General features: G+C 39.7%; 1 protein-coding gene across 3 annotated transcripts; it reads right to left on the reverse strand.

Annotated features, from left to right (window-relative positions):
• Positions 1-9,408: 9,408 nt before the first annotated feature.
• On the reverse strand, positions 9,409-19,828 carry ZBTB43 (zinc finger and BTB domain containing 43). 3 transcript variants are annotated; one of them, XM_050926730.1, is made up of 3 exons: positions 19,717-19,828; positions 14,291-15,523; positions 9,409-13,929 (listed from the first exon to the last, which is right to left on the reverse strand). In XM_050926730.1, the coding sequence occupies exons 2-3, from the start codon at positions 15,498-15,500 to the stop codon at positions 13,910-13,912; spliced, it is 1,230 nt and encodes a 409-aa protein (XP_050782687.1). In that variant the 5' UTR covers positions 15,501-15,523; positions 19,717-19,828; the 3' UTR covers positions 9,409-13,909. The 3 variants fall into 3 exon arrangements, with proteins under 3 accessions (XP_050782687.1, XP_050782686.1, XP_050782685.1); XM_050926729.1 differs by having other exon boundaries at positions 9,409-13,998; XM_050926728.1 differs by having other exon boundaries at positions 9,409-15,523.
• Positions 19,829-21,241: the final 1,413 nt, after the last annotated feature.

Consider the following 21,241-nt stretch of genomic DNA (forward strand, 5'->3'; position numbering starts at 1 on the left):
TGTACTCTTCCCTGACGAGGGGAGTAGCACTGAAATCGGTAATGCCATTTCAGATTGGGGTTAGTGTGGCTGCAATTCAACGGTATTGGCCTCCGGGAGCTATTCCACAGTGAACCATTGTGACCGCTCTGGACAGCAATCTGAACTCGGATGCACTGGCCAGATGTACAGGAAGAGCCCCGGGAACTTTTGAATTTCATTTCCTGTTTTGCCAGCATGGAGCGCTGGTCAGCACAGGTAACCATGCAGTTCCAGAATCAAAAAAGAACTCCAGCATGGCCCATACGGGAGATACTGAATCTGATATCTATATGGGGAGATGAATCTGTTCTATCAGAACTCCATTCCAATAGACAAAATGCCACAACATTTGAAAAAATCTCCAAGGCTATGATGGATGGAGGCCACAACAGGGACTCAACACAGTGTTGTGTGAAACTTAAGAAGCTGAGACAAGCGTCCCAGAAAGCCAAAGAATGAAATGGACACTCCATAAATATATGATGCCTCGTTAGTGATTAGCACATGACTAGTCTTTCCTTTTGCCCACCACCACAGTTCTCTAGTAGCATCAACATTTCTCTCCAAAACATCGTTGAGCTGCAGTGCATGAGGCTTTATGTAGACTCAGTGTTAATGATCCATAATTATATGAACGAACTGATCTCTGGCAAAGTGTACTTCTGCAGCTCACTGAGTCTTATTACTTTACATTTGCTGCTCTCAGACAAGTCTGTGCAAGCATAGGATAACCTATACTCAGCAAGTCACAGGATCTCACTTTAAAAAAGAGAGAAAAGAGCCATTTTTTAATTTCTAACGGATATTTTAACAAGTTGTAGCAAATGCCACAACATTGTCTTGTCTCATTCTGTCATTGGTTGATTGGATTGAAAAAATTATGCATCTGTCTTTAAACTGCAATGACTTACTGACAGGGTGTGAGTGTGTGTTGCTGTCTCTGGCATCTAGCATAATGAGTTAACTTGGGTCAGCAACCTTTCAGAAGTGGTGTGCCGAGTCTTTATTTATTCACTCTAATTTAAGGTTTTGCGTGCCAGCAATACATTTTAATGTTTTTAGAAGGTGTCTTTCTATAAGTCGGTGTAAGCAGAGTCAGGATAAGCTCTACCCTGACATCTGGTGGAAAGAATTTCAGAGAGTGTATTTGCATAGGCACGCCTGAGTGTATTTGCATAGGCACGCCTATCCCATCCCAGGCTGCCGATCTGTGGGACTGCTTTGTGACAAATGACTCAACCTCAGTTGGGTGGTACTTGCTAGACAAGGGACATGGGTTCCAAAACCCAGTGAATTGAGAGAGGCTGGGGACAGGTATCTGTGGCTGGTGGTGCAGTCTCCTTGTGGAGCCAGAAGCACCAGTTCCACCCCCTCCTCTCTCCACTGTGGAATGTCAGAGTTGATTTTTTATTCCCTTAAGAATCCAGGTACAGATTACTGAGCTGAACTCACTTTTGGCTAATGGTGCACTAGCACTGGGGCTCCCCTACTATGAACTGAAATCACTAAAGAGCTGAAATTACTGAGCTGAGAGCACTGCGTACTGTGCTAAATAGTGGGGAGCATGAAGCTATACTGTGGAACAGAGCAGCTGGTGTAGTGGAGCAGTTTGTGGGGACGGCTGGAGTGGATTGCAGGACAGCTGGTGGAACAGAGCGGCTGGCAGAGCTGAGTAGCTGTGGGACGGGTGGAGCGGCCCACAGAGCGAGCGGAGCCGAGCAGTTTGCAGGGACAACTGGAGCAGCTCACGGGACAGCTGGTGGAGCGGAGCAGTTTGTGAGGATGGCTGGAGGAGCAGAGTGGAGCGGCTGGTAAAGCAGAGCAGTTCGTGGAGAAGGTGGGAGCAGAACCCATGGAGAGGCAGGGCAGTTGGCCCCAGACCACGTAAGGTGCCCCTTTCTACCCAGGCTGGGGGGAGGGACCTTTGCAGATAGACTCTCGAACTTTGGGGCTACTCTCGAACTTTGGGGCTGCACTGACCCAGGACAGAGACTTTTGGATTGTGGGACTTTTGGGACTGTGGGTGATTTGGGGGGGTTGCTGGACTCAAGAGCCCAGGAAAGAGGACACAGCCCAATTTCCTGGGGTGGATCTTTGCTTACGGTTTGGTCTATGAACTCTAGTTGAGGTGTTTTCCCAATTTAGTGTTTGTTGTTTATCTCATGTATTAAACCTTTTCTGCTACACCGAGACTCTGTGCTTGCGAGAGGGGAAGCATTGCCTCTTTGAGATGCCTAGGGGTGTGTGTAAGATTTTCCCAGGTCACTGGGTGGGGGCTCGAGCTGGTTTGGCATTGGGTTATTGAAACGGAACCCCTGGATACTGAACCCGGCCCTTGTTGCTGCCAACTCAGAGGGGCAGAAGGGTTACATCTATAATATATAACTAAACTATTGTTGTATGTAAAGTAAATAAGGTTTTTAAAATGTTTAAGAAGCTTCATTTAAAATTAAATTAAAATGCAGAGCCCCCCAGACCGGTGGCAAGGATGTGGGCAGTGTGAGTGCCGCTGAAAATCAGCTCGTGTGCCGCCTTTGGCACTTGTGCCGTAGGTTGTACCATAGGTTGCCTGAGTTAACTCATGGCTGTGTCTTGAATGGACTTTATTAAAATTCTTCAGTAAAAAATTGTATTTAAGGCAGACTTTTGCTTTGCTCTCCCTCCAGCCCCCACTTGATTGCCAGCTCCTCTATATCTTTTTGGCAATGATAGAAAAGTTGAGGAAAAATCTTTTCTCTTGTGGAATTAATTCTATATAACTACCTTTTAAGAATGTCCATCTGCTTTGTAGTCTGCCTAAGAAGGATCCAACTCCTCATTATTGCAGTTCATTTTTATGGTTGTAAATATGTATGGTCCAACCATAAATCTTGAGATTTTGGAGGCAGTTGAAAACTTCTTTCTGTAGCCTGAGTCTCAGACTAAAAGCATATGGTGAGTTAAGTATGTTCGTATCTCTTTTCCAGTCCTATGGCTTTCTGGATAGTGAAATTAGAAACAAGGGTTTGTCCTTTTGAGATTTTTTTTTAATTAGAGATATACCTATCTTCTAGAACTGGAAGGGACCTTGAAAGGTCATTGAGTTCAGCCCCCTGCTTTTTCACTAGCAGGACAAAGTATTGATTTTTGCCTCCGATCCCTAAGTGGCCCCCTCAAGGATTGAACTCACAACCTTATGTTTAGCAGGCCAATGCTCAAACCACTGAGCTATGTTCTCTCATTGCTGGTGTTTTTGTCTTTTCTCCTATGGAGGTTATCTTGGTTTTCAGTTTTACAGCTTGTGTAGCTTATGGCCCATTTTACAGCTAGGAATGGTATATAAAAATAGACCAAAGGTATATTTATTTTATTTAATTTTGTATTTCTTCAGTGTGATTCAAGGCCCATAAAAGGCTGAACCACCACTGGCTGTAATGTATAGACATAATGGTATGTGCTAAGGATGGTGTCGAATATTAATATTCTGTTTTTCCACAGATATTAAGGTCAGAATGACCTTAATGAGCATCTATGCTGACCTGCATAATGCTGGTCATAGAATTTCATCCAGTGATCCCTGAATCTAACTCAATTACTTGGTTGAGGTTGCAGTAGGACATACCTATTACAAAGATATCCAACCCTGACAAAAGATGTCTAGTTTGTTAGCATTTTTCAGTTTGTGTTATAACGTTAATATTACTTAAGGGGTTTGTGTGTGTGAGAGCGTTTATTGAAGTAAACACTTATAACTGAAATTCACTGTGTATCGAGTCCAGTGTTATTAAATGATCTACCCAGGGTTCCAGCATCAGAGTCTTTTATAATCATAAACCTTAGCTGACTTTGATTTCTCTGGGGACAACCTGTTAGAAAGATCAGATCTCATTACAGCTAACTCTGTACTTACCCTCAGAATTGCTTAGTGCTATTTACATTGTGGTCTCTGTATAATCTTTCTGAAAGCTGCAATAAAAGATTATTTTTCCTTTCAGAACTGGTGCAATAAGGTTGTGTTCCATGCAGTATCAGAAATTCCACGGTTTTAAAAGCTATGAACTATAGAGATAATTTTCTGATCTAAACCATGTAATAGGTACCAAAATAATTCTCAGTGCATTGATAGCTGAACTTGTTGTCATGGAGTCCATAGCTACTTCACACTGCTTAGATTTAGCAGGCACAAAGAACAGGAAAATTCATATTTAAAAACATAGCAGCTAAATCAATTCAAACTGAGGTCAGGAAAGGCCAGCTACAGAAACATCTGGACTTACAGGATTCTCATGGTGATTTTCATGATGTGGCTGAGAACTTCATACCATTTGATCAATATCCATATAGGAAAGGGGCTTTCCAGTTCCTCAGCTTTAGCATGGTTTTTATTTAGATAAATGAACTTCAGAGCTTAGTAGTAATTCGAATAGATCCTAGATGATTGGAAATGAGGGAATAAGTGGCAGCCAGGTTAAAGCTATTCAGTTTTTAAAGCTCCTTGTTGTAGAAATACCAAAACAGCATCCCCTTTTTAGGCCCTGGGGAATCTGTCTCCTTTCATACAGGATTAAATCTTGATCTTAATACCATCAGTGGAAGTTTTGCCATGGACTCACATTAACTTCCATAGTTTATGTGGGGACGCCCACCAAAGCAAAGCAGCAATGGAGATTTCTATTGGCAGTACTGGACCCTATCAATTTATATGGAGCAGCATGAAATAGTTTCTAAAGAAACTTCTTACGCTTTGTATCAATTTTTAGAGCGCTAATATCCATGGATCATTTTTGAGGATTGCATGCAGATACCAATTTTGTGTCCATGCAGGGCTCAATCAATTTTGTATAAACTGCAGTAGATTAACCGTCTTTTGCTTTACCTTACTGTTAATTGTACATACACTATTAAACTTCCTTTACTTAAAACAAAGATGACACATGCTTAGTAAGTAGAGTAAAATTACCTAATAATGAGTCTGAAAATTCAAAGGGGGAAGGGGAGAAAGACTTCTCTCAAAAACAATTTTTTTAACCATATTCCCCTTTACACATGGAACGCTCTGCCTGAACTGATTCATAAAGCCACTGTCCATTCCTCACTCAAATTCTTCCTTTTAGTGCATGGGTGTGATGATGGCAGTGGTTTGTAATGTACAAGTAAGTCTAAATCAGTGGCTCTCAACCAGTGGTACGGGTGCCCTTGGGGGTACGTAGAGGTCTTCCAGAAGACACATCAACTCATCTAGAGATTTGCTTAATTTTACAAGAGGCTACATAAAATCACTAGCGAAGTCAGTTCAAACTAAAATTTCATATAGACAATGACTTGTTTATACTACTCTATGTACTATACACTGAAATGGAAGTACATATACACTGGACACTAGGAAGTTTACACTTGAAATTAGACAAAGGTTTCTAATCATTAGAGGAGTGAAGTTCTGGAACAGCCTTCCAAGGGGAGTAGTGGAGGCAAAAGACATATCTGGCTTCAAGACTGAAAGCTTGATAAGTTTATGGAGGGGATGGTATGATGGGGTAGCCTAACTTTTTGGCAATTAATTGATCTTTGATTATTAGCAGGTAAATATAGTTAATGGTCTGTGATGGGATGTTAGATGGGGTGGGATCTGAGTTCCTACAGAGAATTCTTTCCTGAGTGCTGGCTTGTGAGTCTTGCCCACATGCTCAGGGTTTAACTGATTGCCATATTTGGGGTTGGGAAGGAATTTTCCTCCAGGGCAGATTGACAGAGGCCCTGGAGGTTTTTCACCTTCCTCTGCAGTATGATGCACGGGTCACTTGTTGGAGGATTCTCTGCACCTTGAGGTCTTTAAACCATGATTTGAGGACTTCAATAACTCAGACATAGATTAGGGGTTTGTTACAGGAGTGGGTGGTTGAGATTCTGTGGCCTGCATTGTGCAGGTGGTCAGACTAAATGATCATAATGGTCTCTTCTGACCTTAGTCTATGAGTCTACAATATTTATATTCCAATTGATTTATTTTATAATTATATGGTAAAAATGAGAAAATAAGCAATTTTTCCATAATAGTGTGCTGTGACACTTTTGCATTTTTATGTCTTACTTTGTAAGCAAGTAGTTTTTAAAGGAAGTGAAACTTGAGGGTATACAAGACAGATGAGACTTGAGCCACTGAACTAGATAATCTAGTGGTCCATTCTGGCCTTAAACTTGAAGATTTAAAGACCAGCAATTAGCAAATTAACAATGGCCAGATTAAGGAGATGATAGTTGATTCTTATTTTACGTATTTATAAAAACAAAATAGCAAATGCTATAAGGCGTATATACTCTTGTATTTTTCTCTCCTGAACCCTGCCCTTCAAATGTTGCAGGTCTTCTGAGAAGGTAAACCCTTTGGAGGTAGGGACCAGCCTTGACTTCCTGTTATTTGTACAACACACAGTTCATTAGAGGCCTACCTGCACTATTGCAATATAAATGTAATACTACATAATCAGAAATAATTTAGAGGCACAAATAGTGTTTGGGTCTGTAACTTCCACTGATATTAAAAAGTCACAAAACTAAAACCCTAAACAGTTATTAGTATATGTAAGAGAATGTCTAGATTATATTTAGCAGGTGCAAAAATAAAGTTGAATGAACTGCTGTATGTCACACTGTACTAAAGAAAAGTTGCTAAGCATAAAAAAGAAACTCTGTGTGAATATTGGTTGTTGGTTTTTTTTTTTGTTTTGTTTTCCTAGGGATTAGCTGAATGGACCTAGTTCAGTTTAAAGCAGGTCAGTCTTTGTTTGGAAATCAAACATTCTTCCTGATCTGGAGCAACAAATGTCAGTTTTGATAGCTGAACGAAGGCCAAATGGATTGAAGCTGGGTAAATGATATGTTTTCAATAGAAATACCTACATTTGGATGCAGGGGGAGGAGAAGAGATTAAATTCCATTCCTTACAACTGCAGTGTGAAATTACTGTCTTTCAGTCACAAAAATAATTTGAATTATGTAAAGCTGCACTTGTATACTCAAACATGATCTGTATTTGCACTCCTCCAGTTTGTGGGGTGATTTAACAATGAAAAAAGACAACAGAACACTACTGACTTCAGTATTTGAGAACCTTGGGATAGTCACTCAGCCCCCCCCCCCCCCGCATACATATTTAGAAACACTTGCCACAATGAGGCATTGTTATACATGTTAAGTCTAAACTAAGCCAAGTTTGAGACCTCACTGGCAGTTGGTCTGTGTATTTTTAGGTTCTCCATTTAGACCTATGCAGTAGATCACAGAAATGAAATGCAAGGCACTTCCAAGGGATAGCCCTTCATAATACTACCAGCTCTAATCAACCCAAGGGCCATTAAAATATTCCTCTACCTACTGCCTTTTATTCTTCCCTGTTCCTTTCACTCATCTCATTCTTTCTTTCTACAGATCCTTCCTTCTCTCCAAAACACCTCTTAACCATTCCTCTCATTATGATGGTAATCAATGCCCCACTTACCACCAGTAGGACTGGCACAGGAACTTGCCCTTTACTAACTACTGTACCCCCTTTCCTTATATAAGCAAGGATTGCCTTCTGTCCAATAGGCTTTTATAACCAATGCTGGTGGGCAAAACGTGAAAAAATCCTGTAACAGGAGACTGCTAAAAAGCACTTAAACTCAATTCAATAAAATTATATTCTGCTCCCATCACTTAAATTGTTGATTAACATTTTCAGAGAAGTCTACCATAGTATATGCTTCTTTCTAGGCAATGTAGGTTCCTGAATGCAAGGGCAAAGCCCTACACCAGAAACAGGTATGGTTGTTCTCTGTTTGTGTTGGTCACATGTGCAGGATGTATTGCAACCCATCATTGCTAACTACTGACTAAGTAAAACACCTTTTTATAGGTAAATAATTCCATCTTACAGCAGATTTTGAATTACATACTAGAGGCTGCAAGCCCAGTGAATTCACATAGCACATTTCCTTTTATAGCTGGTAGTATCAGTGACAGTAGTGTTCCTTTTTATATGTTTGCAGACTGAGCATCTGTTCTATTCCTAAAGTTAATTTTGAATAGAATTAGTGGTAGTTATGCTGTATGAAGAGAAGAATTGACACTACTTAAACTAGGTGGATACAGTATGATACAGTTAAGGTAGATTGTGATAAATACAAACAGGAATATTAAGAGAATTGAAAACCTTCATAGTACTGATTTTTTTGTTTTAAAGATTATCTGTAAATGAAGGTGTTTGGTTATGTGATTTTAGAAATATCTACCTACAAGATGGTACAACCATACACATCTAGAAAGACTAGTTTTAATAGACATCTTGGAACAAGTTAAAAGTAAATTCAACATTGGTCTCAATTAGCTTACGAGGAAGTTTAATTAATATAAACCTCTTTTATATAAAATTAAACATTATATATTTAGGAACACTGGGGTGAAGTCAACCTGCAAGTGTCTCTCCCCTTCAAACTGCAATTTCTTTCCTAAGGCCTAGTTATTAAGTAATTGTGGCACACTAGAAATCACGTTTCTTACAGCAGAACAGATGCTAGAATCTGAACAACTACTTATGGCATGCTGTTTATCTATATGAAAAATGGTGAAGGTGCAGTGTGAGGAACCATTAGATCTACTCTGACCTCCTGTATATAATACAGACCATAGAATTAAGTGTTCTAAAGGGTTTAAGATCTGCCAATGGTACATGTGCTGATCTCCATTAAGATGTGGCCCATTTATCTTAATGCTCATGTACAATAGCAGCTGGGGCCTTACAAATGCCACTACATATATCAACCAATAAAATGCAAAGTGTTCTGTTTGCCTCTTGACGTGCAGGCATAGTTAACGGTGGCAACAAGATTGAATCCTACAGTAATTTCATTCACTGAATTGCCAGTCTTCAAGACAAAAGTAGCGTTAAAATATGAACACTTTATTCTTGCTACAGGTGTTTGTCACTTGTACTGTTTCTCTGATTTGTGACATTGACAGTCAAGTAGTTTAAGACTAGATCCCTAGCTCTCCCACTGCCAAGCCCAGATGTGGTATACAGTGGCCTAATGCAAGTTGGGGGAGGGGAGGGGGGGGGGAAAGAATTAAGAACATGGCTTATATTGGTTAAGCAGGCACAGGGCCCTCAGTTATATAGTTTACATGTTCATCAACCTGAAGTGTATTCAGAAGAAAAACTTGTTAGGCAAAATTAGCAGGTAAACTTGATGTGTCAAAGATGCATTACTAGCTGTACTTTTATTTATCATAATATGTAATGACACTTTTTATTGTACTGGCTGCTTTCTGATGTACTGAAATTATGTTTGAGCTGTTATCTTTCATGGCAATAGCAAAACATTATTAGAGCTAAACAGGCACTCATTTTGTTTACTTAGAATTAAAAAAACAACATTTACAAAGTTGACAGACAACATTTATTAAAACATGTTATACCAAAAAGAGCATGGATCTCTTCTATAAGAAGAATATATTAAACAGCAACATTAAACTAAGTAAAACCATGCTGTGCAATTAGGACAGCAATATTATATAGACAAAATTATTCAACCTTTGCAATACAGGCATAACATCTCACAAAGTATCAATAAGATATGCAACTTTATTATAAATGACATTTTGTTTATAATAAAAACTTTTGTAGCTCACTTGCATAAACAGTTACACTTCTGGAAGAAAGATCCCTTGGAGAACAAAAAAGCAGCAGCAATTGACTTATGACACAGGCTTCAAGCAAAGTTATCAAAGTCTGATAATTTCATCACATTAAAAATATATTGGTTTTCCAGCATCTCCCCTTCGGGCACAGACAACTTAGAGCTTTTAGTCTAAAAATTCTAACTACCCAGTTAAATATAATTAAAGGAGGAAAACAGCAACCTTCCTTTGCTGCTTTGAGAAAACTTCCAACTCTTCTAAATAAAGATGATACTAAATACAAAACTGCTGGCTCTCAGGATTCAAAGATAGATTAGCTCTCTGGCACCAGCCCAATAATGTTCACTTTAGGTGGTCTGAAGGATGTCTATTCTTTCATGTCCAGAAGTACAGTGATGTCAAGTATGGACCTGACAATAAAAGACACTGAAATATGGCAATCTCAGAGCTCCCTCCTAGCCTCTGATGTGTGGTATTTTATCAGTCGTGACAGGGAAGCTACATCAGAGGGAAAAATTGAGACCAAAGATCTTCCAGTAGTACCATATAGGGTCTCTCTGCTTGTCCATGAAGCAATCAAGAATGGTTGCTACTTGAAACTGGGGCTTTTTTTTTTTTTTTTAAATACTAGTGTGCAAAATGGGAATGCTAATATATAAACCCCCAAAAAAGGAGAAAAATGACTCCTGACAGATTAACAGCTCCACTGAGAAAAGAAGTCAGGTACTTGTCACTGTGACTCCATGAGACTGTACATGAGAATTTCAATTGCTTAGATGCCATAGGTAACATGGGTCTTAGAAACCTAGAGATTAAATTGGAGGGAATTTAACTTTAGTCTCCTTAGGCGTTTTACCATCAGCAGGCCATGCAGTGGACTCTCAGTAACAGAAGATTCTGAAATTGTTACCCCTTATCTCTCTACAATGATCCAGGTTTTATAAAACATCTCCTCTGCTAACGTTTACTAGCAAAAAGAGGGGAAATTTAAAGGAAGGATAAAAAATTGACAAAATTATGTTTTTAAATGGTTTCATCTAAAATTATAAAGAATAAATGCATAACATTCACCTTAAAATATATGTTAAGGGGATCCCTTGTTTCCCAGACCAGAATGCACCTTTTATCCCTTGTACAAGGCCATCCCGATAGTGGTGCTTATAAGCTCTGGAAGAAGCTGCATACGTTCTTGTTTTAGTTACGTGTAGATCATGTAGAAGTGAAGATTCTGGAGAGCCACTTACCACTTCCTGCCCCAGCCCCTCAAATTAAGACAACATCTACCTGTAACCAAAGCATTTAATGTGGTTTAATACCAAAAATTTAAGTGTCAAGGATTACAAATGTTAATAGTCACATATGTTGGAATTTCAACACAAAATCTCACAACCTATTGGGTAGAACAGGATTAGATATTAGTTTCTATTCATGAAAAGTCATTAAAAGCATACACAAACACATCCTACTACACCTGTATAAAAGCCTTAAAGTGTCTCTTAGTACATTATTTTAAAGCTCTATTTCAAAGTTATCTAAACATTACTCCTATTTGAAGTTAACTTTTAAAAGTCCCATATAAAAGTCATCTCAAGCCGGTAAACGGAAGGGCTTCACAAGCAGCTCTATAGTGTGGTGTGAGTCTGATGGAAGTATTCTTTATTTGACCATGGGTTCTCAACCTGGTGTTTGCAACCACCCTCTCTTTTTTATGGCCAGATGGGTCCCCAAATCATCTCTGTTGTCCTTTGGCGGGGGGAGGGGGGGTCATAGTATGGAAAAAGAATGAGTCGCTGTACTAGAACAATCTTGAAGAGAACAGGAGCATTATCTCCCCCAAATGGAACCATGAAACTCACACAAAGTACTCTCTGTATGTGGTAAGGAGGTGGGGAAATGGAAGAAAAGGGCCAGTAAGTACAGGAACCTTCTCCCTACAGCCCTGTAAACACGCAAGGAAATAACCTGCTACCATTATAAATTTCAATATTAAATAGAGTGTGTAAATGTGGAAAGAAACCATAGAGGGACTATATAATTTCTAAATGTAAAAAATATGTATAAAGATTTTTAAATACAAAGTGCTTCTATACATTGATCAGGTTACAGTGTTAGTGAACAGATCCCTGTTTAGTTACCTTGAGTACATGGGTTAGACAGCAATTATCACCCCCACTCTACTTTGATGTAGAGTTCAAGTAAGTGCTAAGAACAGGAACTCCTTACTGCTGACCATTTGTATGTCCATTGCCAGCAATGGACTCATGTTCTGTACTCAAAATTCTATATGAAAAATATCTGAAGAATTGATAGAGTAAAATTTGAGAGCCTCAAAAAACCCATTTTTACTTAAGTTTAAGTAATATGCCAAAGAGTTGCAGTAATAATAGCCCACCAAGTAATGAAGCTCACCTTTGTGTTAGACATTCATGTTCAGGATACAGTTTGGTTGGATATTAAATTTTTTTTAATTGGGCTGCTAAGCAGATAAAGAAGAAAAACAGCTAAAGGGGGAATTATCTGTTTATGTGGTTGGCTTTAACATAATGGGTCATTTTGTATTTTAGTTCCATGATTCTACAGACTGCAAAATCTGGATGCAACTTGGGGCCAGTCATGCTTGGTAGCCATTTGGTGCTGGCTAACTATTTTGTTACCAGTGCTGGAAGAGGGCTACATGTATGTAGACTCACCTCTTCTGATTGTGACCACAGTGTATGCTAACGAGGCTCTTTCATTCTTACACCAGGTAATAAACTACATCGTATGTTAACTGCTTCTGAGTAAGAATGCAAAGGCTTTCAACCATTTTGAGCTGCCTTCTTCAACCCGCATCTTAAATCTTATCTCCACGTTCATAACTGATGCATTCCCTCTAGCCTGGATGGTTGTCAAAATCTCCCAAAACTACGACACTGCTCCATCTGCTAGAGCATGAGTCCAGTGTATAATACATCCTCCTCATGGCGCAGGAGTGCCACCTTCCCACAACTAAGAATCCGGAAGTTGCTCACAAACCTGAAACTTGTTCACGTCCCACTGTATAATTAAAAGGGATCCAACTAGGGTAATTTAAATTGTTTGTCAGCTAGGGCCTTCATTTGGAGAGAAAACAGCTCTGACCTGCTTGTGCCTTTGAATGTGATCAGAGTCACAGTAGTTGACAATCAAGAACATGTATTATGGACCCCACTGTTCAAACAGTAGAGGATTAAATATTTAAATGCCAGTTTATCAATGACTAATAAGAATTTCCTGAAGCAAGTCTCTAGCTCTTCAGATTTAAAAGGACAGAAATTTTCAAAAAACTTTAGTACCAAGAAAACAAGCCTGTATTGTACAGTGAGCTTGGTACTTGCTACTGCAGTAAGCCATGAAAATCTGAAACTTGAGCTATAGGTTAAAGGCTTTGAGTGTTGGAATAATACCAACTATGCACTTAAAAAAACCCAACATTTTGATAAAATGCCCTCTTGCTACACACACTTCTACAAGTTCTCTTACAATGTGGCAGCCAGGGTTGAAAGACAGCCCAACTGACTTTAACATTATACACTGCAGGAGTACAAACAAATGAAGTTTTAATGTAACTGTCTCTTAAATGTATGCAGAACACATCATGATGTATCTAAGTGCTTTACAAAAATGAACAGAAGTAGGCCCAGTAACTAGACAGAACCAGACACCCTGCCAGTGAAAAAAATGGGTAAACAAACAAGTAAAGGGAGGCCTGACTCAAAAAATGGCTTTTCGCTAAAAAAAATATAGCTATCTGAAGGCTGTTTAATGACCCATGTTAAGTAAGCTGGTGAAATCTGTTCAGTTCCCTGCTGACAGCAAGTTCTATATAACTAAAATCCTTTATTCATTCATTTAAAACAAACACCTGACTCCTGCAATTTCTACACGTAGCTAACGTATGCAATCTTGTGCTACTGTTACTCTTATTGCCACCTTCTCATGCATAAAGTTAAGTACAGGAGTAAGTATTTGCAGGATTGAGGCTTTAAGATTGTGGGTTTTGGGTCTGGAACTTACAGTATGTTTATTTAACTCTTAGCACAATGGAGCCTCCATCAGAGCCCTTGAGCACTACTGTGAAACGAATAATAAATAACAGCAATAATATATTAACAAAAAACATCACCACAATTGGCCTCATTAGTTACAGTCTCAGCAGAGGGTCCTATGAATAAGCCATGGAGATTTGAACTTCCCTCTCTCCTCTAAAGGGGTCCCATCAGGGCAGGGTTGAAGCACCTGCAGTGGAGACAGTAGATGGACAAAAATTTGGTCTGCTCACAGCTGTATCAGCAACATCCTTAGAACCTGAAAAAACCAAAACCTTAAATTTCACAATAGCAAGTACCAGACAATATTTGCATAATTAGTTTATTTTGCTTTCTCTGCTAAACAATTATAAGTCTTATGTTTTAGTTCATCTCAGTAGTATTCTGCTCAGCTTTGGAGGCTTGGTATGACTTAGTACAAGAAGTTACATGTCGATGAAAACTGTCCCTCCACATAAATCTTTTGCCACAGATATTACACTCATAAGGTTTTATGCCTGTGTGGATTTTCATATGGCCGACAAGGTGATGTTTCATTTTGAATTTCTTACCACAGACACCACAACCATAAGGCCGAAGACCCAGGTGCATGCTCATGTGCCGATCCCTCTGACTCTTGTGTGTAAAGCTTTTACCACATTGACAAGGATATAGTTTGTCAGTAGGCGAGAATCCAGAAAGGGTGGTTTCTTCTTTAATTCCTGTACCCATTTCAATGCTCTCACCATACCCTGCTGCTATCATAACATCTTGTCTGTGAACATTTAGATTTCCATCTGCCCTTTCACCAGAAAATTCTTCCATAGAAGAGCCATAGAAATCAACTTGCTCATCATAATTATTTTCATCAGCCTGTTCATCAAATTCTGCCTCCATCTTTTTGTCATTTACGTGAAAGTCTTCAACTCCTGAAGACTGTATAGAATGCTCTGTCTGAATGACATTCATGGATTCAGACACCTGGTGCTCATCATAAGTATGTGCATCTACACCTTCACAGTCCTGTTCAAATCTTTCTGGTTTCACATGGATCCAACGCTTGTGTGACATGATGCTGGGTTTGCTATAGATAGGCCTTGTATACTGACACTCTGCACTGTCGCTGGCTCCCTCTTCACCATCCTGACTTGTCATTCCTGTGCTGAGTCTGTCATGTTCTGCTGAAGAATTACTGGGAAGGTACTCATGTTCTGTTAGCTGAGATGACAGCTCATCTTTAGAGCTTTCTTCTTCATTTTCACCGTCCCTCAGCTCCTGCACTTTGTGGAAGTCTGGCTGTCCTCCAGAGCCCAGCTCAAAGGTTTCAGCAAGCCCATTATAACTACTGCTGCTTGGGGACTGATGATCACTGCCATGATTCATCTTCTGACAGAGGACTGTTGGGTTCCCTTCTAACACTTCAGTGCATTTGTCTACTACGTGCCACATCTGAAGGAAACTTGCTGCTGTCAGATAACTGACAATTTCTGGAGCAGGCATCACCAACCGTCCCGTATAAGTAGACAGAAGGATATTCTCAAACACTCTTGGATTCATCACATCTGGAAGGACTATTCGCCTGCTATTTTTCAAGAGTACTTGGTCACAGAAGTAAGGTGAGCTGGCTGCAAGGACAGCTTTATGGGCTCTGAACAGATGGCCCTGAACTACAATGGAAACATCACATAACTGTCCCTGCTGGCGCTGCTGGTTCAACTTCTGCAAAATGGTACTCGAAAAATCAGGAAATTCCACTCGAAAAGAGTTTGTCCCAGACTCCATTTCATTACAAATCTAGTGTTGTGCTGCAAGAGAGAGGAAAATATAACCAGTTTCAACATAACTAAGCAGCATTTATGATGAGACTAAGTTTGCTCATTCCACTGTCTTATCTTCAAGTCTTTCCTTTTTTTAGGAAGGGACACTTAAGTGGGCTGACATATTTAAGATAAGTGGGTTTACTTACCCAAAGAAACAAAACTTTTAGGAACCTCCACAGTTGTCAGGCTGTTTCTGCCTTTTCTATTCCCCTTAGTCTTTCAATTTTAAAAATGTTCTACAAGATCACAAGCTGCTACACCATCTGTGCACAAAAATGAAGGTTGGACATATAAGCTGTTGTGCGTATTCTGTACAGCTAGTTATTCTATGGGAATGGGGTTAGGAGGGTCAAGTGTAAAAAAAGTGGTTATTTTGATGAGATTACAGCAGTAGGGTTGCTTGCATTCCTTATTAACTAATTCCACAATGTCCCAGAGTTTCTCAAGTGGGAGAAATCAATACTGTTTTCCAACTGCCAGCCAAATCATCACGTCAAACTTTTCTATAAGAGCAAACTGGCCCATTTAAAGAAAATAATTCACTTCAAGTTATTATTTAAAAAATAAGTAATATTATTTCATAGCTCAATATGATGAGTCACATATTGCAAGAAAGTGACTGTCAGAGTCCTAAATAGAGCAAAGTTAGTGACCTTTATTATGAACAATATTTTTCTGCCACTCATTTTTTAAAAGGAGAAGGAGTAGATGTTGCTAGTGGGGAGCTAAAATACTGTTACAGTGACACAAAATTTGAGCTTTTTCAAATGTTAATTTATTGCAAAACCCCTTGATTTAGCACCTTTTAAATTAAATGTTTTTCTTTCTTAAACTAGAACCTAACAAGACTAAACTCTTCAAATAAACTGAAGGTTATTAAGGGTCTCAAACAGTTCCGCTGCTTAGTTACAAAAGGAAGAGACGTACCCAGGCTCAAAGTCTGTTACATGATAGTAAAGAAACAGAGATGATTTATATTTTAAAGTTTTATTTAAAGTACCAAATTATAAGCAAAGACATAGGCCAACAGGGGTGTAAAGTTACTGGGTTACAAATCCTGAACAGGAATTATGGAAACACCGAAAAAATGTTATAATTGCATCTGAAATGCTAATGTGGTCAAGAACTATAGAAAGGCCAACTTTAACTTCTCATTTAGCTGTGTGGATACATTTGTACATTATGTAACTGAAAACTTTAAAAAGAGCACAGGCTTGAATCAGATGTAGTGGGGTCAGATGCTATTTGAGCTTCCAAAAATTTTTGTGCATCAGCTACTTGAAAGAAAAAAAACTTGTATTTTATGATCAACAGAATGGAAGAAACTGTTAAACTGTGACAGTCAATCACAGGAATACACTTTTCAATGCATAGTATTTAGATTTTCTTCAACGTATCTATCTTGTTGAAACCTTTAGCTCTGAGAACAAAGTTCTGACTTTCATAAAAAGTTCCTTCTAATGTTTAACAGAGACTGGACAAAAATCTAGGAAAGAAGCCCAATTCACTCATAGAATCATAGACACATGGGACTGAAAGGGACCTTGAGAGATCATCAAGTGCAGTCCCCTGTGCTGAGGTAGGACCAAATAAACCTAGTCCATCCCTGACAGATGGATGTCCAACCTGCTCTTAAAAACTTTCACAAAAATTGGGCTTCCACAGTCTCCCTTGGAAACTATTCCAGAGATTGAATTCCCTTAAATTTAGAAAGTTTTCCCTAAAATCTAACCTAAAACTCCCTTGCTGAAGATTAAGCTCATTCTTCTTATTACAAACAAGCACATGTATGCAAAATTGGACAAGTATCATTTTTTCATTTAGGAGATGCTAAAGAAACAGTATCACTATTTGCATGCAAAGCACACACTACACAAAGAGAATAATGATGCAAGTCATCTATAACAATTCAAACAATAACTCATGATTATATAATCTCTTGCTGGTCATTTTGGAGGCAGAGATGCACCTTGCATTTGAAAAAGAAGTTGTTAAAACTCCTCCATCCAAAATTTAATAAGGGGAAAGGAAATAGCTACATTAAGACTAAAAATTAAAGCAGCATAATTGTTTTGCCTTTTTTATTTAGAGGTCTAACAAAAAAAGTGAGTCGTTGGAGGTGAATAATCACAATATACTTATTTGCATTTGTGTGTAACTAATCAGCATTCCTCCTAACCTCACTACCATTTACAGGAGGCAAACAGACAAGTACTGAATTGTCATAGAATCATTTTCAGCCACTCATGATGGGTGATCATTATCTGATATCAATTTGTCCAAAAACTGATAGAGAGTGCCAGCCAGTCAAAATGCTGAATGGCTGATTTCCTTTTAAACCAGCAGATTATTAATAAAAGTATCAGATATTAAAATCTGTTATTGGAAGGAAAGTTATTTCTGAGGTCCTAACAACCAATTAATTGCCTTGTATCTGCTTCTAAGAGGGCTCTTTTGGGATGTAGGAACCAGGTAACAGGTATAACAGAGTCTGCATATTTAATCTTCGTATTTACCAGCAGTCCTAATTTTCCTTCTTTCACTCCCCTTCACTCTTTCCTTATGCCTATGCTAGGGCTGCAGGCATCCCAGATAAAGAAAGAAACCTAGTCCCATTGCAAGAATTCCAGCCAATACAGCCTATCATAGCAGTGATACAGAAACAATACTGTCATGGATAATTTATTTTCTGCTTTGCAGAAACACATGACAAGGCTACGAAGTGCAGCTCTTCAGTAACAACATAACAGGCAAGAGTCATCCTACTGCACAATCTTACTATGCAAAATGCCATTATTTAGGAAGAAGCAGACAGCCATTGCCTTTTCTCCTATGTTTTTTAGGAACAACATGTCTTACATAATTATCCTACTAGAAGAATTCTTATTTCTTTATAACAAATGCTATGCTAAATGCATTTTTGAAAGGCTTTACTATGACTAGCATAAACTACCATCTTTCAACAAGCATACAGCCTAATCCCATAAAGATGAACACAACAGATTACATGTGGGTTCAACACGGTAACACTTCTAGAAGGGATCTGTTTTCTTGATTTTGTATACAAAGTTTACTATTAAAAATAAGTGTTTACATAAAGGCAGTCAACTTAATCATGCTGTAAACAAAAATGTTTACATATTAATGTTAGATATGAAAAGTTAAAAGTATTTTTAAAATGTTTTCTTTTCACTATTTACTGTCCCTGTTTCCTTACTGTATTTATTTCATCTTGGACAATGAAAGTCAATAAAACATTCCCCCTTTTGTTTAAAGAGAGTTCCATACTCTTAGTACTAGGATGTTTGGGTTCAAACATTGCAAGGTAAAATATTATTAGAATAATGTATTTTGGAAATAAATAATTGGTCTCAAATTTTATAAAAGCTTGTTTTTACAAAATTTGGTACTTTATTATTTGTTATGCAGAGCACTCCAAGACTCAAGCACATTAGCTGCACTACACGTATTAAGAGTTTCTGCTCAGAAAAGTTTACAATCTAAAAAACACAAAAAAGACAAAGGACTGTTATACCCATTTTACAGATAGAAAGTTGAAGTACAGAGAGATTAAATGACGTGCCCTAGGTTACTAACAAAGTCTGTAACAAAACCAGGAACTGAACACAGGTGGAAGGATTTACCCTTTTATATCCAAAGGTGGAAAGCGTCTACAACTGGTGCTATTTGTGAAGTACTACATAACTTTGCAAAGAGTACTGCAGAGCTTTACCCTCAGCAGCATTACTCAGTCCACCTCAGGCGGTTAAAGGATGCTTCACTAAGCTTCGAAGTGAACATCCCACTGAGAGGCCTCTGCCCCTTAACAATACTGGGCTGAGGACTTTCACAGGGCTGCCCATCCCGTGGCTGTTTTGTACCTGCCCTTTCCTGCTGCGAGGAATCAGCGGGGCTGAACAGGGAGCGACGGCGCCCACCGGAACATGATGGGCCAGCCCCCGGGCGGGAGGTCCCGGCTGTGCCGCCCGCCCAGCAGGAGGCACCGCTGTAGGACAGCGAGCTCTTCGCCGGCCGGGGCTGGCCTCAGGCCGCGCCACGGGCAGTCAGACCCGGGCGGCGAAGCGATAAGACTCGGCCCCTCTCACGGCAACACCGCGCGGGGGCGAAGGGCGAGCCCAGGAGCCCCCCTTTGCGCCTAGATCCAGGTAGTGCCTCACCTGGGGTGGCAGGGGCTCTCTCACATGGCCGGTCCCGCTGCTGGGCTCCGATCGCTGCTGCTACCGCCGCGACTTCCCGGCCTCAGCCCGGCAGCGATTCCTCCCGATGCACGCTTCCGCTTCCGGGTCACGCGGCACCGGAACTGTTCCACCTGCTTCTGGTTCCGGCTCAGTCTCGGGTCGCGGGGTCGGACTGAGACAGGGCTAGACAGTGCGCGGCTGGGAGCAGGTGTCCGGCCTAACGGTTGTTTCAGTTATAATAGTACCAGGCGGCCCCAGTTATTCTAGGTACTATAGATATAGTCTGAGTCAGTCCCAGGCCCGAAGAGCTTCCAGTCTAAACTGACAGGACAGGCTCGGGGGAGGGAAATAGAAGTTCGGAGGGGTGAAGTGACTTGCTTGAGGGCACATAGCAGGTTGCTGAGGCGGGAATGGAACTGAGGGTCTGTGAATTCCAGCCCACTGGACTACATTGCGTTTTTGTTTATCTACGGAGCCTTTCTCTCTCTATTTTTGTCACTTACCTGGAGCTCTTTGTTTAATTTACTTACAAAAGGAAATTGGATACAGAAAATATGCACCACGTAAAGACTTAACAGATGCAGAGAAGTCTGTGTAGATTTAGGGACATAATTTGTGGAGAATTTGGTATTTTCTGTTCCCGTCCTAGTTATAAGATAAAAATAAGACATCTTGCTCATATAGAATGGTTTAGATTGGAAGCCCTTCAGGGAAGGGATGTTTTATTTTTTTTGAAATGTATGTAAATTTACACCCCTGGGATATTAATGTTTAGACAGCTCATGCCCTTAATACATCATCCCTTAATTTAGGGGCAGTTTGAGCTGATAGTTTTGCTGTCCTCTGTCTGCATGTTCTACTTCAGTCTTACTCCAATAAGGAGTAAAGTAAATAAACTTGTGCTCAAAATTAGGGATATTGCTGATAATGAGAGGCAGCTGAGAAGAGCGGATGTGGTCTCTGAGCTATCCAATTTCTCATACTTGTTGTCCTGGGCTAGGAAAGTATTGAGTTTAACTTCAGTCATGTTCTGATATAAAATCACTCACAATACACATTTGAATGAGAAAGAAGACCATAGTAAAGAGTTACAGCTGATTTTGGAAGGAACTTGTGGCAGTGAATATCTGAGTCTGTGAAGAGTACTACTGGTGTCACTGGGCCACCATGGAGGCACAGGGTATCTCTGTGTGGTTCTTGGTGGAGAGTCAGGGCTTTCATCTTTCCTTTTGACAGGTAGGCTCGAAAGAGAAGGCAAATTCGTTAGAACTTATCCCTGACAAACTTTATGACCCAGTTCCACCCAAGTCTGTTGTACACTTGTAGAACACAGAGAAGGCTATGTTACAAGAATTGCCTTATAAAAGGAAATGCTCAGTTTTCTGTAGATTGGCTGACTTCAGCATAGGAACTGAATACTGTTATTTATCATTTGTACAATGTAGGAAACGGAGACAACACTAAGGACTGGGCCTCATTGTGCCAGGTGCTGTACAAACATAGA

Source organism: Gopherus flavomarginatus, chromosome 17 (genome assembly GCF_025201925.1).
Source record: "Gopherus flavomarginatus isolate rGopFla2 chromosome 17, rGopFla2.mat.asm, whole genome shotgun sequence".
Classification (NCBI taxonomy): Eukaryota; Metazoa; Chordata; order Testudines; family Testudinidae; genus Gopherus; species Gopherus flavomarginatus.

Excerpts from the sequence above, each read along its gene's own strand:
- ZBTB43 (XM_050926728.1), bottom strand. The coding sequence starts at position 15,500 with ATGGAGTCTGGGACAAACTCTTTTCGAGTGGAATTTCCTGATTTTTCG.